At 39.7% G+C, this 15,695-nt stretch overlaps 1 protein-coding gene across 3 annotated transcripts in view; it reads left to right on the forward strand.

The window, feature by feature from the left end:
- mast1a (microtubule associated serine/threonine kinase 1a) overlaps positions 1-15,695 on the forward strand; it is an 80,814-nt gene that overhangs the window by 24,773 nt on the left and 40,346 nt on the right. For all 3 annotated transcript variants that reach the window (XM_063476439.1, XM_063476440.1, XM_063476441.1), the window contains one exon: positions 15,447-15,535. In XM_063476439.1, coding sequence (XP_063332509.1) covers positions 15,447-15,535 — 89 coding nt within the window. The remainder of the gene's footprint in view (positions 1-15,446; positions 15,536-15,695) is intronic.

Raw genomic sequence — 15,695 nt, forward strand, 5'->3', positions numbered from 1 at the left:
ACGTTTAAGTGCAGCCCATGACAATAGAGTCTGAGTCCTTGTCTGCTTCATTCTGTCTTACTTGATTTCACCATCTAAAGGTAAACTCTGGAGGTTTGTTGCTCTGGATTTTGAGATCCTGAAAGAAAGGCAGGGAAACGAGAGGAGAATTAAAAGATTCAAACTGGATGACAAACAAGTGAAGGCAGTCTTAATGGCTTTCTTGCCAGAGACCTTACCTCTCTCTCTCACATAGTGTATATATATATATTCGTTTTGGACATCATGCAGAGTACCAATGAACCCACTCATGATCAGGTCAACTTATGACGTTTCATCCCACTCACATGCAGGTGTTAATGTTTATTTTTCATTTGCAACGCAAAGGAAAGACTGTGACTCAGAAGGAGCGATCATTAGTATTTAGGTTTCCTGTTAGCTGAATCTTCCTCTTTACTAACTGGGCACCAAACTGTAGGCTTTATTACATGTTGCTATTCTAATCTAACTTCATTAAATATTGTATATACTACTTCAATTGTACCAATCTGATATGTGCAGATGTTGTTGTGGTCTCTGCAACAAGAAACTCTCAGCTTCAATAGAGCATACATTATGTTGATGGACCTGATACCCAGACATAAGTAGGTTCCACAATTATCTGCTTGAGCACATACTCAGTGGTGTTATGGCTTTTAGATGCTACAAAATAATGGTCCTTTTTCAGATATTTTTGTCAGCATGGTGTTCATGTATGAGGCTAAAAACAGGAACATGCTTATCTGCACTTTGCAGCAGCAGATGCATAAAACCTGGGTCTGTCATTTGGTGTTTGAGCAGCTTTATTGCTCTGCTGTTTTTTATTGAAAGAGCTGTGCAGAGAAAGGTAGTAAAGAAAATGTTCAGCATCGAAGATGGATTCTCTTCTCCGTGCTGTATGCCTGTTGTTTGTACCGTGACAGCACCATCTGTTACTGGCTGGTGTTCAGGCTAGCCTGGACCAAAACACACAGACTGTTTTTGGTTCATCTCTGATATTGCGATGACATTATAACACAACTTATCATATAGAGCCCTGAGCTGGATGACAACCTGGCAAACCTGAACTGCATGATATCAAACCTGAATCTTCTGATAAGACATTTTTGGATAAAGATACATTTTCTTAAGTTCATCTTTATTATTCAGCACAAGGAAAGCTTTGAAATTAACTGAGCAGCTAGTGTCCGTTATTTTATTCAGTATAAATTTCTTACATGCAGAGTCATTGAAAACTGTTATTAGAGTTGACGAAGAACACTGAGCTCATTTTGATCTTGCAAACAGAAAATATTTGTGTCAAATTAGTTTAACACAAAACAAGTTGATGTCTATTTATCAGCAATTTACTGAGATTTTAGATACATATTAGCGTCGCTTTCTCCATCAGGTATGTGAAATAAGGTTTAAAGTGGATGATGTTTTCAGTAAATATGAATAGATATGGCGCACTAGTGCAAAAGTCTGTCTTATTTTGTCAGAGTGATATTGTTTTTGTGTTTGTTTATCATTCACACCTATAAAACATTTGTTGCAATGCTTGTTACCACAGTCATATATCGTAACCTTAGTTAAATAATTAGTTAAATGTGTTAAAGGTAACATGATCAGCTTGGATTTTCATATAAAATGTTACTTCTGTAACATTTTAAGCATCTTTTGATGACTGCAGCAGTACTTCACTTACGAACTTAACATAACGCCCTCATATTGTACCGAACAGTAGGACTAAGGTGATTGCTTGATTATTCAAATTTTGTCTCAATAATCATAAGATTGTGGGTGGGTTTTATGAATGTGAGAAAGAGAAGTTGTCTCTGCTCTTGACTCTCTTGTGATTAAAAAACTAAATATGTTTGGAAAGATGTGATTGCAGTATGCATGATTTGGTGTATTTATAAAAAAAAAAACAACTTAAAAGTAATAAAAATGTGAATTATTATATTTTGACAATCAGCCTATCACATGGCAGACACTCAATACACCATGGTTGAGACGACCTGCTGAAGTTTAAACTGAGCCTCAAAATTGGGTTGAAAGGTAGTTTAAGTGACTTTCAACATTGTATGGTTGTTGTTGTCAGATGATCTGGTCTGAGTATTTCAGAAACCGCTGATCGACTGGGACTTTCCCACAGAACCATCTCTAGAGTTTACAGAAAGGGTCCAGAAAAGGAGACTCCAGTGACCTGCAGTTCTCGAGGTGAAAATGTCTTTTTGAGGCCAGAGGTCCATTCTGCCTTGTATTCAAGCTGATGGCCACAGTATTTCTTGGTACACTGTGATGCATACTTAACTACAGACAGAGAACAGAGCACTTGATGATCTCTATATGCACAGTAATTTTGACAGTGGTTCAAACTCCGCGACTGTAGAAAGAAATGCAAACTGAGAACAGCTTTGTTTTTGTAAAGGCACATCTATACTTCCTAGCACTAAATCATCTTGTGGTAACAGCGTTGTCACATATCTGATAAGAAAATGTCAGAATGGTTTCATTTATAGTTGAGTCATTTTTCTGTCTTGGAACATTGAGTTAATCTCCCCACTGCTATCTCTAAGAGATGTTGTCCCTTTGCTTTCTTGTGAACTCACATGCATTACCCATAATCACGTGATTTTTAATGTGTGCTAGACATGAGACTCCCTACTAACGCAAATGAGTGCTGCTCACTCAAGGAAGGGTTTTATTCTTTATGAGGTGGTGGCTACGGATCGTTTGCTGTGAATGAGGTCACGAAGGGAACAAAGTGAAATGCCGTTATTGCAGTGATTCAGAGCACTTCTCGGGTCTCCACACGCAGTCTCTGCAAACAGCTGACACAGCTATCAACGCAATGTGGAGAGAGTAATGCAGACAAACAGGAAACCAGTAAATGAGAGGCCTGATAGACACATGCAGAAAGAGCCAGATAGCTCTTTGCAATACCGCAACTTCCTGCTGCATCACTCTGCCTGAGGATACACTTTCACACCTTCACAGGACATCTGACAACACCCTCATCTATAGAGGGAATGATGTGACTGAAATAGATGTCTGGATTTTTATTGTACCCAGTACTTTATTTATTTATTTGTCATTTATGAGTTCTGCCCTGACTGAGGCACTGCTTTGAGACCAGTGAATCTTTGAATGCCATGTTGTGCCATCATACTTTTTTCATAATGCACAGAAAGCTGTGCTGTGCTGCTGCTTCTGTGATCTAATCCAACTTGTGAGTTTTCTCTTGATAGGAAAGAACCTTTCACAAAGGTTCACAAGGTTGCAACCACAATCAATTAGAAGTGTGGCGCTGCAGCCTTTAAATTAGTCTTTTATTAGCTGTGATTGGTGTGACATGTCCATGTTGATTTGATTAAACAGGCACTTTGATACTTTTTAGCAAACAAACACGTGTGAACTCAGTGAGGCTTCCAGGTTTTGTTCCAAGAACCGGTGGAGATTTCGGTATAGCTTAATATACCGTCATTCCTCAACCAACCTTAATTTATGTTCTTTATGCTAAGCTAAGCTAATTACTGATCTTTGTGTATACTCAGTATACAACAAAACAAGACGTATAGGCATCTTTCAATTAACACCTAACAATGAATTAAAGCAGTCCAGAACAACTACAGCTAAAAGAAAATTAGTTCCATCTACAGTAACTTATTTTTGGCGTGTAGCTCTCTGCTGGCAACTCTCCATCGTTCCATCAGCGTACAGGAAAGCCAAAGGCAGAGCAGCAGCAAGACCCCAGCACAGAGAGGGCATCCATGTTAACAGAAATGACACTGATTAAGTCAGACACATAAAGATGAAGAGGTGGGCTGGAGATCAGCTGATTTGGGTTGGGATTGAGATCAGGGGATCTGTAGATATTGCAGCTGAGCTATTAATCTGAAATCTGAACAGATTTCCCAAAAGATGTTTAACTTAAAAAAAAAATGCAACCTAGATACCAGGTTTACATGCATACCAGGTTGAATAACCCATCTGTAGAGTACCTGGCTGCTCAGATGTGATTTTAACCCTGTTGTGATACGATCTCCTCTGTGAGCTTTTTTGTATCACCTTTATTGCTGCAAACAGTAGGGAAATCAGTGGGATCAGGGTCAAATCTGTTTGTAATAATGCAATGTATAACAGTGAAAAATTGGTAAAAATCAAAAAACCTCTGCTGTCTACATACATAGAAACATTAAACAGAATTTCACATTTTGCCCACGGCAAAAAAGCACAGGTGAAAGGCATGGTTTTATATAGGAATACGACCAAAATACACCAGCTGAGTTAAGTCTCTTTTTGCAAAGAGACATGTCGCAGGGAAGTTGCACTTGTCAGCACAGACTCACTCAGATTGATTGCAGCATGTTTACAATCTGCCTGCATTTATCAATTAGACTTCAGTTATTTTCAAACCTTCACCAACTGATCTGAGAGTAATTGCAGTCAGTCTGTGCAATCGCCTTCCTATTGAAAGTGGTCATGCAAATGTTAAAGGTGCTGTACGCTCAATCTGTGGCCAGACATTCATGGGAACTACTTGCAATCATTTACAAAATGCTAAAAATTGAGTCATAAGCTTTTGTAAAGTTCACGATCACTTCGTTATTCATTGGTAATGCACTCTGTCAGTCTCCTCTATTGGCTACCCACATGGTCAGTCACAAGTTCAACCAGTAAGTCAATCTGAATGTCAGGTTTTTAGCAGACCGGTCACCAAATTGAACAGTCAGCCTCACTGTCTGTTAGCCAACTTTCTTATACAATCAACAGCTGCAGAAACAGCTAGGTTTAAAAAAAAAAACAGCAATGTATTAAGTAATGAATTGGCAGCAACTCCTAGTAACAAGTGAGCATTGTCCCTTTTTCATAAATTTCCAAAATAGTTTTTTGACATGCTGAATTTTTTTCTGTGACCTCTTTTATTCAATCCTCTTCTTCTATTTGTCATTTTTTAAATAGCTTTTTCTTTTCTGCCTTGTACAACTGTGAAGCTATGGGTGTTACTTTTTTGGCCGGCTTTGTCACGCTTTCCCCTCGGTTAGTCTCTCATGAGGAATAACACCAAAAGCCTCTATTTATGTCTCTCTGTGCTACATGGCATAGCAACAAGAAGGCCATGTGACTAACCCCTGCAGCAACTCCTGACATCCAGACAGTCCTGTTGTTACTCTCCTGTTTTCTTCATCATCATTTATCCTTTCTGCTTTTGTCTTCTTTTTTGCATCACCTGTTTTATTTCATCTGCTGCCTGTCAGAATCACTCATTCATTCTCTCAGTCTCCATCTAGATGTCCTATGCTCAATAAATCTGCCCACATGGCTTGATTTGGACACTTTCCCAAGTTTGGGATCGATCCAGGTCTCAGTGACTGTTTCATAATGTGCCTGTAAGAACAGAGGATGCACTAACAAGGACCAGCCTCTTGGTCAAGGAGCAACATTTAAAGGGGCAACATTTTGTTAGGTACACTTCCAACCCTTTTCCCACAGTTGTAAATATGCACTCTATTTTAAGAGGTCCTGGCAAGAGACAGAGAGACAGAGATGTCACCTGACAGGAAGTGAGACTGGATGGATCGATGGTGTGCCCATCGAAAAGGTCTTGTGTCCTGTGTGCTCTGTGAGTCAGCACTTAGAGCAGAAGATGACACCACTGACTGATAGACAACACACACACACACACACACACACACACACACACACACACACACACACACACACACACACACACACACACACACACACACACACAGAGTTAATAATCAGCAAGGTAAAGCACATTAAGCATGCACAGGCGTTCGCTCACACCTGTCATAGGCTGACATGTGCATGCAAATAGAAAATCAGTCATGGTCCACTGGCATACACACAACACCCACACGCACACACACACATGGAATGGAAACACACAAGTTTTTACCTACGTCCATTACACCATCCATCAGATAGTTAAACCCCTCATCATGCACTGTTAGGCTGTTCATTCAGAATCTGCTGTCCTTTAATTGATTGTGTTTAATACGGAGCTGCTGTGTTTTTATCAGTGACCATTTGTTCTAATCAGTGTGCTCAGCTGTCTGACTATAATGTGGTCAGACAGCTGAAATCTTTTATGATATCAATGAGAAAAGAAACCCAAGTGTTTCATATCCCAAACTAGTCCAGTTTATTGTCTTATTTCATTTTATTCGTCACTAACATGGTAAACCATGAAGTCTTGAGACATTTAAAAGGTACCTTTGCCAAATGGCTAAATTACGTTACAGTGTGGTTGTAAAGTAAAGAATGAAAAGTCTTTTATTTTAGGTTATTGAAAGACATCTAGATAAATATGCCCCTCACAACTACGGTCAGTAGACCTCGGCAAGTCCATCATAACTTATTCAAAAGTAGAGTGGGAGGAAACTCCTTCAACCTATCGTATCCACACCTTCAGCAAGAAAGACCTCTAAGCACCAGCAGTAGTCAGCTAACCAAACATGTGGGACTAATAAAGGCAGATACAGATCACTCTTAGTTCGAGTAGTTTGATTTTTTTATCATGTACAGTGCTGTCGAAAAGTCGTGAGTCACCCTTCAGTTCTTTATGTGTTGCTAGCAAAATGGGACATAGTTGGAGCGTTTTATTGAAATGTACAAAATAACTCCAAAACAGAGTTTGAACAATTCTAATGAGCTTGAAAGTCAGTGTTTGATAACCTAAGAGGCTGAACCTCTTAGGCAAACAGGAATAGTTCTCCTAGATTTTTGAAATACATTCAAAGCTCTTTTTGAATTCCATCAATTCTGACAAGATCCCCGACATCACAGCCCTAAACCATGACAGAGGCTCCAGTGTGTTTTACTGATTGCTATAGACAGTCACTGTTGTGTTTAATTTGGGATACCTGAGGCTTTTCTCCTCATTTCCCTTTCTTAAGAATCGCTTCTTCACAGCCACATTTGCATCACTTCCTGTGTTTCCTGAGGTTTCACGGTTTTCACGGTTGTTCAAATACCGTTATGTTCTCAGCTCCCAGTTCTTACTTTAAGGCATACTACATTATCACATATGAAGATCTGGATTTTAATTAACCCAATTTTGCATTCGGGGAGAATCTTACAATATACTTTGCATCTGTGCTGATTTTTTTTTTTTTTTAATTTTAAATAATTTTACAGGTTGTTTATCTTTCCAGAGAGAGACTATATCAGCCCCAGCATTGCGTTAAATATCCCAGATTTAATCCCCCACATCCATGTGTTATTGTTTGCATCATTTTTATTTTCAGTTTATTGAATTTTTGGTCGGTGTTATGGGGACTGACCCTGTGTTTTTCTCCATGGCATATGTGTGTGTGTTTGTGTAAGAGACTAATGGCCCTATGCCAGCCAGAGGCCTGTAGGGGGATAATTGCTCGTCAAAGCTTCTGCACGAGTCATTACCACAGATTTAGCCTTTGACCCCCTCGCAGCGAGCTGACCAGAGCATCATAACCACTGACAGCACTGGGTTTCATCACTGGGAGATTGGGACACAGGCAGGGGTTGTTGGCTGTCTACATGTATATTTGTGGTATGTAGTATTTTTTTTTAACAGCAGGATGTTTACATCTCTATTTAATTTTAAAAAAGTGTGTATATATTTTAAAAAAATAGACTAATTTATACATGTAGTTACTAATAGCTTTGTTCTCTAAATGCGCAGTGCCCAACAGTATTCGTTGACTGGTCTGTAACTCGATCCAGCTGCTGACTGGTACTGGGAAGGTAGAGTTCAGTGGGTTCAGAACTGATGTGAGCAGTGACAGTTAACTAGAAACAGAAAAGTCGTGGCTAAGGTGAGCTCCAGAGTTGCTGATAATTATGCATTTGCTTCTCCAGCCACACTGCTGATTTAAATCACACCTTAGTTTTCATCATAGTTCATTTTCTCCTCAATTAGTGTTTAATTAGTTTTTTGGCTTTTTGACCTCGTGCACATCAGCAATGTTTGCAGTGCTGCAGTTAACGTCTGTATAATCACACTGTTGAGTTAAGTTTCCCTTAAGTGGCTTATTACCATGTTCTTGTTAGTTAGAAGTACTTGACGGGGACGTGAATGAAGCGGAAGCTGAGGGTGTTTGATAGTTTCTGCCACAAACCTGGATGCTGTGTGCTATGTCTCCAGCGTATTGCATATAAATTGCACCTCAGGGCTCCATGTTTGTTGACTATTTAATCTGCACTCAGCATTAATCTTATGTTAAAAATGCTCTTTGTCACTGATTAATATTAACAGCAGATTTTGTAGGAAAATCAGCTAATATTACAAGATGATTGCCTGTATATAAAAGATGGAAGTAGCACAGTGACACTAGGACTGGGCGATATATCGAGTTTTTAAATATATCGATATATTTTTATACGAGATTTGAGATGTGACAATATCATTTATATCGATATAGTCTATTTTATGTTATAATTATACTTGCGGAGCCACTAGTTTGCCTCTCTTTCGTCCACTTTTGTCTCTACGCAACGTTACTCTGCCTCGCCTCTCTCTACTTCACTGAACACAACTTCCCCTCCCCCATCGCTTCACCTGCAGGCAACAACAAGATCAGCTATCAAAGAGGAGCTGGTCGGTAAAAAGAAAACATTTGGAGATTACTATTTTACTGCTGGTAGCGGTAATCTTGTTAAAGTGACGTTAGCACCATAACTGCATTAATGCTAAAAATCTCCGCTAACGAGTTACCGCGGATCGCCCCGTGCATGGGGCTGGACGGTATCAACGCGTTAACGAGCTAACAGCACTAACACGTTGACGCCATGCATGGCCTAAAATCCTTTCATTTTCTCAAAACTCGACAATGCACCTTATGTATGAGTTCTGATGGTGCTTACTGACCGCGAACCGCTTTTATGTGGTACACAGCGCTCAGCAATCTGTCAAAAAATGTTTTAGTACGACTTTGGTAAGCTACGGAGCTGCACCGCTTGTTGGATTGTTGGAGCATTACGGCTACCGTAGTCAGGAGCCTCGTGGAGTACTACGTACTGTACTTCAACGTAATATTACCGTATTGTGTGTGTTTAAGGACCATAAATGGCACCTGTTCAGAGACATAGTTACAAAGAGGATTTCAAACTCCAGGCTGTCAGTCACGCAGTAGAACTTGGGAACAGAGCAGCTGTGAAATCTGTCTTTGTTATTATGCTCAGCGTCTTTTAATTTACATTTTGACTGCACAATTGTGAGCTTTTTGTTATGCACAAAAACAACATTGTTTTATTTTATTAATGGAGCATTATTATTTAATAAATGCTCATAATTTATTTCTGAGTAATTTTTTCATGTACATCTACGCTGTATGTTAACCCTTTAAAGCCAGTCGGAGCGGACACGCTCCATTTTGCGTAACTATTTTTAAATCCCGGTAGCACTGCAACCACGTAAGCTAGCGCAATAATTTTTTTTGCATATGAAACCGGAGGAGTTGTACTTACATCTTATGCCATCAGCTTGTCCTAGGTCACAGTTTCCATCCACATATAGCTTTGCAAAAACTGCATAAAAAGCGCTTGCAGCAACAAAAACATAATATTCCAGAAACACGCTTTGCCGATCCGATCAGCTGTTCATAACACTTCCTGCGTCCATCAGCGTGAACTATAGCATGTCCGCCATGACCTGCCCGGAACCGGAAGTGACGTCATTTTGCGGAAATGTAGTTTTTTACCATCCCGGCCTTATGAGCCTATACTTGTGTTTTTAAAAGTTATGTTTGACTTTATGACTTTCTGTGTCGTTTCTGGGATGCTTAGGACTCATATTGCACTGCTGGAAATAGTTTATTTTGATGCATATGCTGTTATTTTGCAAATTTGCATTATAATATTTATTTTCGTTTTTCCTGCAGTATATGAAAATTGGTGTATTTCAAAAATAAAACTAAGAAGACACTTAAAATAAATTTCCTGTGGTGGGAAACTAGTTTGTGCAACTTTTTTGTATTTACAGTTTTGAGGGATAAGCCTCTTAAATTTCTCAAACTAGAAATATATGTTAAAAAAACAAAAACGATTTTCATTTTTTTGTAGTTTATTGCACTTTTTTGCAATTTATGTAATTACTATGCACTTAATGCATACATATTATTAAAATTGGGCTATAATGGTTGTATTGATGTATATCAACTTGAAATGCTCCCAAAAATGGCACTACAACATGTAAAAATATAATATAAGCTCTGGCGGACTTGGTTCTATGGTAGGTCTTAAAGGGTTAATAAAAGTACCTATGTGAGATCTGGGACAGTGTGACTAAGAACTCTCTTTTTGTTCTTACTTTATGGCTTTAAAAAAATATTGAGATATATATCGTATATCGCCATCCAGCTAAAGAATATCGAGATATGAATTCTGGGTCATATCGCCCAGTCCTAAGTGACACTATACATTATGAATTCTTGAGCTTGGCTTTCTTCCCAAGTTTTGATGATGTGGCTAGCTAGCAGTGGCTCTGACTGTAATCAAAGAGTACAGCACGCTCACATTGTAGCAACTTCTCACTCCAGAGGGAACCACACCCTGTTTCTTACTCTTTTTAACTTCTGTTTTACTCTAAAGGAAACCATCATTTGCAAAATCAATGGAACTTTGTATTAACAAAGACTTCACACTTGTGATCAAGACCATAAAGTCAGTAGTGAAAGTTGGCACCGATGTTATAAATGAAGTAAGAATTGCGATCATTTCGATCGTTTCTTCTACATAGTCAAACTTATTTTTGCAAGCAGAGGAGTCGCCCCCTGCTGGCCAGTGGAATCAAGAACATCTCTTATTTACAGTGAATGCTCTGAGATGGTGTACCCTTCCTATGATACCCATATGATAGCTGGGATACATGCCAGCTCCCCAGCCTTAATTTGTTTGAGCAGTTAAGAAAAGTCCTAACATTTAACAAGTATGTCCACCTCTTCTTCATGCTCGAGATGTTTCTTTAGACTATACCTGGAAGCAAAAAAACAACAAAAACATGTATCTGCTATGCTTTGACAGAGCTGACAATGTCACGCAGACACACTTTTCTTCTCCCTCCCATATTAAAGTAGCGTCACACTCGCAGCTTTCTCATCAGCTCTGGTCGCCGTCCACAGAGGCCCACACAATGGCAGCATGCACCGCTGACCCCAGTGAATCACACGCCGCCTGATTGACACTAACCTCCCGCCTCGCCACTAGCCCTCTGTCACACACAGATTGAGCCTGCATGATGGATTACACAGTGGATTATGATGGATTAAAAAACTGGCATTCACAGGAAAAACAAACGCTCATTGGCTCTGTTGTGTGAGCAGACTCTGGTTCTCAGTATTGAGGTTCACTGCCGGGTGAAATCTTTTTTCACATTTTTTTGTAGATTAGAGCTGATTCAGTCTCGTACTCACCTTAATTATTTAATTTAATACAAGCTGTCTCTTTTCTCGCTGCGCGCTCTGGTTAAAACCAAACAGTTGTAGATGACGCCGTTTGCTTCTCATGAGTGTGACTCTAAATCTGTTGCTATGGTAACATTGTACATCCCCCCAGTTTCTCTTCGTCTTTCTTCTGTATGGATCGAGAGAATTTTCTCTTGATTGGCCTAATCTGATCTGAAGCGGTTTGAATATTTTAAAAGGAAAGAGTCTTGTTTTTAGTGACGCTTCAGCCTCTTATGTTTAAAATTTATGCATGCATGAGATGGATGACTGAATGAGCCCAAATATCACCGTCAGCCTGAAAACAGAGAAGCTGGCAGATGATGTATTGCAGGACTGTTTGGCTGTAAACTGACAAACTGTAAACTGTTTGTATTTGACTACTAAACTAGAGGCAGATTTATGATCCAAAGATGGCAGTGTACAGCGTATTAACTGTGTCTATGTTTCTCCCACACATACACACAGAGACACACAAACACAAACACACACATACTAACATCTTTTTAACCAGACTGAAAGAAGATGAGCTCAGGCTGCACGGCTATAACCGTGACGGAGTGATTTAAAGTCACATTACCACACACACCAGCTTTCCCAGTTCTCTTATCTCCTTTGCTTTCCCAGTGAAGTGTATCCACGGCGTGTTAGTCAGAAGCCCCGACAGCCGCCTATGGCGCCTATATTCCTCACTGACTGACTGCTACTAATTATCAGGAAGGGATATGGGGTGAACATGATTGGATTTTACAGTTAATGAGCTTTCTTAAATTATCTTATTGGTACTCACTTAGAGAAGGGACAATGCTGTAAATATACAGTTTTTATACAGTGTGCATACCCATAGAACAGAGCAACTATAGCTACATTAGTGAACCTTTTTGTACCGAATCACTCCCCACAATGTCACACATAATAACTGGGGCTGCAGCTAATACGAATTGATTTGTGAATTTATCATTTGACTTTAAAATATCAAGTGAACTACATGAAGTTTTATCAAAGTAACAGTAAGACAAACATATTCATTCTAACACATATAGACAATAAGAGACAGAAATATGCACCAGATACAGGAATGAGCAAACTGTAATGTTTTTGGTTCATCAGCTGAGTCTGGATCACAACAAATTATCAGAGTAGCTGCTAAAACTGATAAAGTGGCCAGAGAGGCTATATAGTAGACATCCAACAAACAGAAACAGGCGTTTTGTTAAGAGAACATAAACATGTAAGCTGAGGAAAAATTTACAAATGCTGCTATACAGCTGTTGATGATCAATATATGGTGACCTCTGTGACCTCGACCTCAGGGTCGAGGTTAGAGGTCAAGTTTTCTGAAAATCTTGTGAACAAAATAAATCAAGAAAGATTTCCCCTTTCCAATTTTCACATTTATGCCATAGGTTCATCTAGCAGGAGGCTGTGGGGCAGCACTGGTGACTGCCAGTATTTTCATTCATTTGTTGTTTAAACTTCAAATACAAGCACAGGAAAGCTGGAAATCGTGTGTGCACACATAATTATACAAAACAAACAATATTTTGATGAACTGTAAACAAAAAAGGAAAATATGTTATGCAATATTATATATATTAGAACAATGCAATGTAATATACAATATTGCAATATTATTTAATGTGTGTTATTTCATTTTTTGTATAGTCTTTACTGTTATGTACTCATATTCCTAATTATGCTGCATCAAGTTTGATGATAGAAAGCGGTCCTTTATGCCGAGGAGCACTAAAGCACTTTATGAGGCTTTCTTTTGATCTATCACTGATTTGGCCTCTGTATGTAAGTCTAACAACAGTAACCCAAACAAACCAGATTGCAGTGGGTTGCAAGGCACTGAGCTAGGTCGATGGTTTAAGTTTTGTAAAAGCTTTTGTAAATGTGTGTTCATGCTGGTTTTGTTAAACAGGACTTCTTGGTAAATGTTAGAAAGGTACACTGAAAGAGAGTGCATACGAATCTCAAAAAAGAAAAAAACTGTGGAATATACAACCACCACAGTAGGATGGTTTTACAACCCGCCCCCCTTCCCCCCGCTGTGTCTGTCATATGTGCTCCACTTAGTTTTAACAGAATTGAAGTAGCAGGGCTCTTACGGTGACCTTTACTGGTGTGACTGGCAGTTGGAATATAGAATAAAGAGCAGAGCTCCTATTTAACCTTTGCTACAGTACAAATGCTTAGGGCAAGATACCCTTTTGAAGCATTTCATTTAAGATAATGTTGTAATGCAAAGAGGCTCTCAACTCCACAGGAAGATTAGATGGCTTTGCCTTTGTAGGGTTTCATTCTGTTTCGGTTTTTAATAGTTTAGTCAACCTTGTATTGCCTTAAAGGGGAGTTAGGGGAGAGAATGACTTTTCCTGACTTCACACATTTCAATTATTCATCATTTAGAGAGTTAATTTGGGAGAAGGAGAAAGCAATATGGATCCGGGCATGAATGGAGTTATCAGAATATGGTGATGCCATTAGTTGTGACTGAGGATAATAGAGAATAGGAGGAAAGTCGCAGAAAGGAGGCAGGTAGAATTAATGCTCCTTCCCGGTAATATGTGGTTTGCAACATTAGGTACTAGACCTGAAAGTGAATCACTCCCATTTAACGAGTCACTGATAGAGTGTTTCTCCTGTAGATACGATGAATCATGAATCAAAAGCTAAGAACGTGTTCTGAAGTGAAGCTTGAGCGGCGTACACTCCAGCGATTCAGCTTTTTGAGAAAGAGCAGCAGTGAGAATGTGGATTTTTCATGGCTCCAGGAAAAAGAGGAAGGGAAATGAAAGTGAGTTTCAAACAGGTTCAAGGAAATGTGCACTCGAGTCTTCTGTGCCTTTTTTTTTTTATTCCTTCCTCTGCCACCCTTCCCCCTTCCTCTGTTCTCGTTTTATGAGAGTTGAAGCAAAGTATGGTGTTAAGCCACTTCTAGCCCTCTGTCCAAAGCTAATGCATTCCCCTTAAATATTTCAATGTGCTTCTCTTCTGTTCTGCAACACTGAGTACAAGCTCTCCCTCAGCTGGCACCCACAGAGGCACACTGCCACCAATGAAATCCTGCCAGTTAGACTTCTCAGACTGCTAGAAACGAGTGCTGAAGATTTGCATTTAAAAAAAGGATAGAGATGAGGGAGGAACTCTAAGACTGGGATGTAGATTATAGATGCAGGGTTTGTGTGTTGTGTGACCATGTTTGGGATTTTTTTTTCTTTACTCCTGGGTGTAAATGCTGTGATTTTTTTTTAAATTCCTGCACAGATGTAGAGCAGCATGCTAGCTGATGCAATAAGAAGCAAACTTGTGTTGTTTGTCAGATTTGGTGCTGCTTTCTAAAATCTGCTCTGACGGGCACTAATGTGAATCACACACAGAGACATTAAAGCCCTGCGAGCAGTCCTTACAGGAAAAGAGCACCTGAAAAATCCTCTTCCCTCTTTATGAGCTGTTACATAAAACAATGACCCTTGTGCACTCTCCGTCAAACTGCACAGCGGCACCTCCAGTGGCGGCAGCATGTGTAGTCTTTATGGTTCAATAACTTCGTTCCTTCATTATGGTCTATACCTGCCCTCCCTGTTCCTTCTTTTCCTCCCTGTCTTCGTTCCTGCCCTCCATCAATCTAGCCTTTATATTTCACAGCGGCAGCCATCATGCAGCTGGACCTTGAGGAAATTAAAATCTGTCTTGCTTTGTCGCACTCCCCTGTGGACCTGTAGATGTCAATAAAATCCTCTATTATGTTCTGGCACATGCACACACAGAATGACATACTGTACTCAAGATAAACAGCATGCACACTTGTGCCCACAAATATTTAACTGCAGGCTATAGAGTTATTTGGGATGTCATGTAAGCGCACGGCCAAGCTCGGCGAGTGTATTCATTAACCTGGGGCTCCCTGAGTCGTTTGGGCTGTCAGCTGTTAATTGATCTAATGAAGACAAATACTGAGGTGCTCTTTGTTCTTGTTTACGTTTGTAGTTGCAGAACCAGTAACCGGAAAAGCCTCATCCTGACCAGTACCTCCCCCACCCTGCCACGACCGCACTCACCACTGCCCGGACACATAGGTCAGTATGCCTGATGTATATGTTTTACCACATTCCCAGTTTGATTCCAGCTGCCTTTCCTGAGCATCATATCAGTCTGTCCCGCCACTTGTTTCTTAGCATCTCAATTATCTGCTATGAAAGCGAAAATAAATTGTCAAAAATGGGCATTGTTGAAAAT

The sequence above is a fragment of the Pelmatolapia mariae genome, linkage group LG6 (assembly GCF_036321145.2).
Source record: "Pelmatolapia mariae isolate MD_Pm_ZW linkage group LG6, Pm_UMD_F_2, whole genome shotgun sequence".
NCBI classification, from domain to species: Eukaryota; Metazoa; Chordata; class Actinopteri; order Cichliformes; family Cichlidae; genus Pelmatolapia; species Pelmatolapia mariae.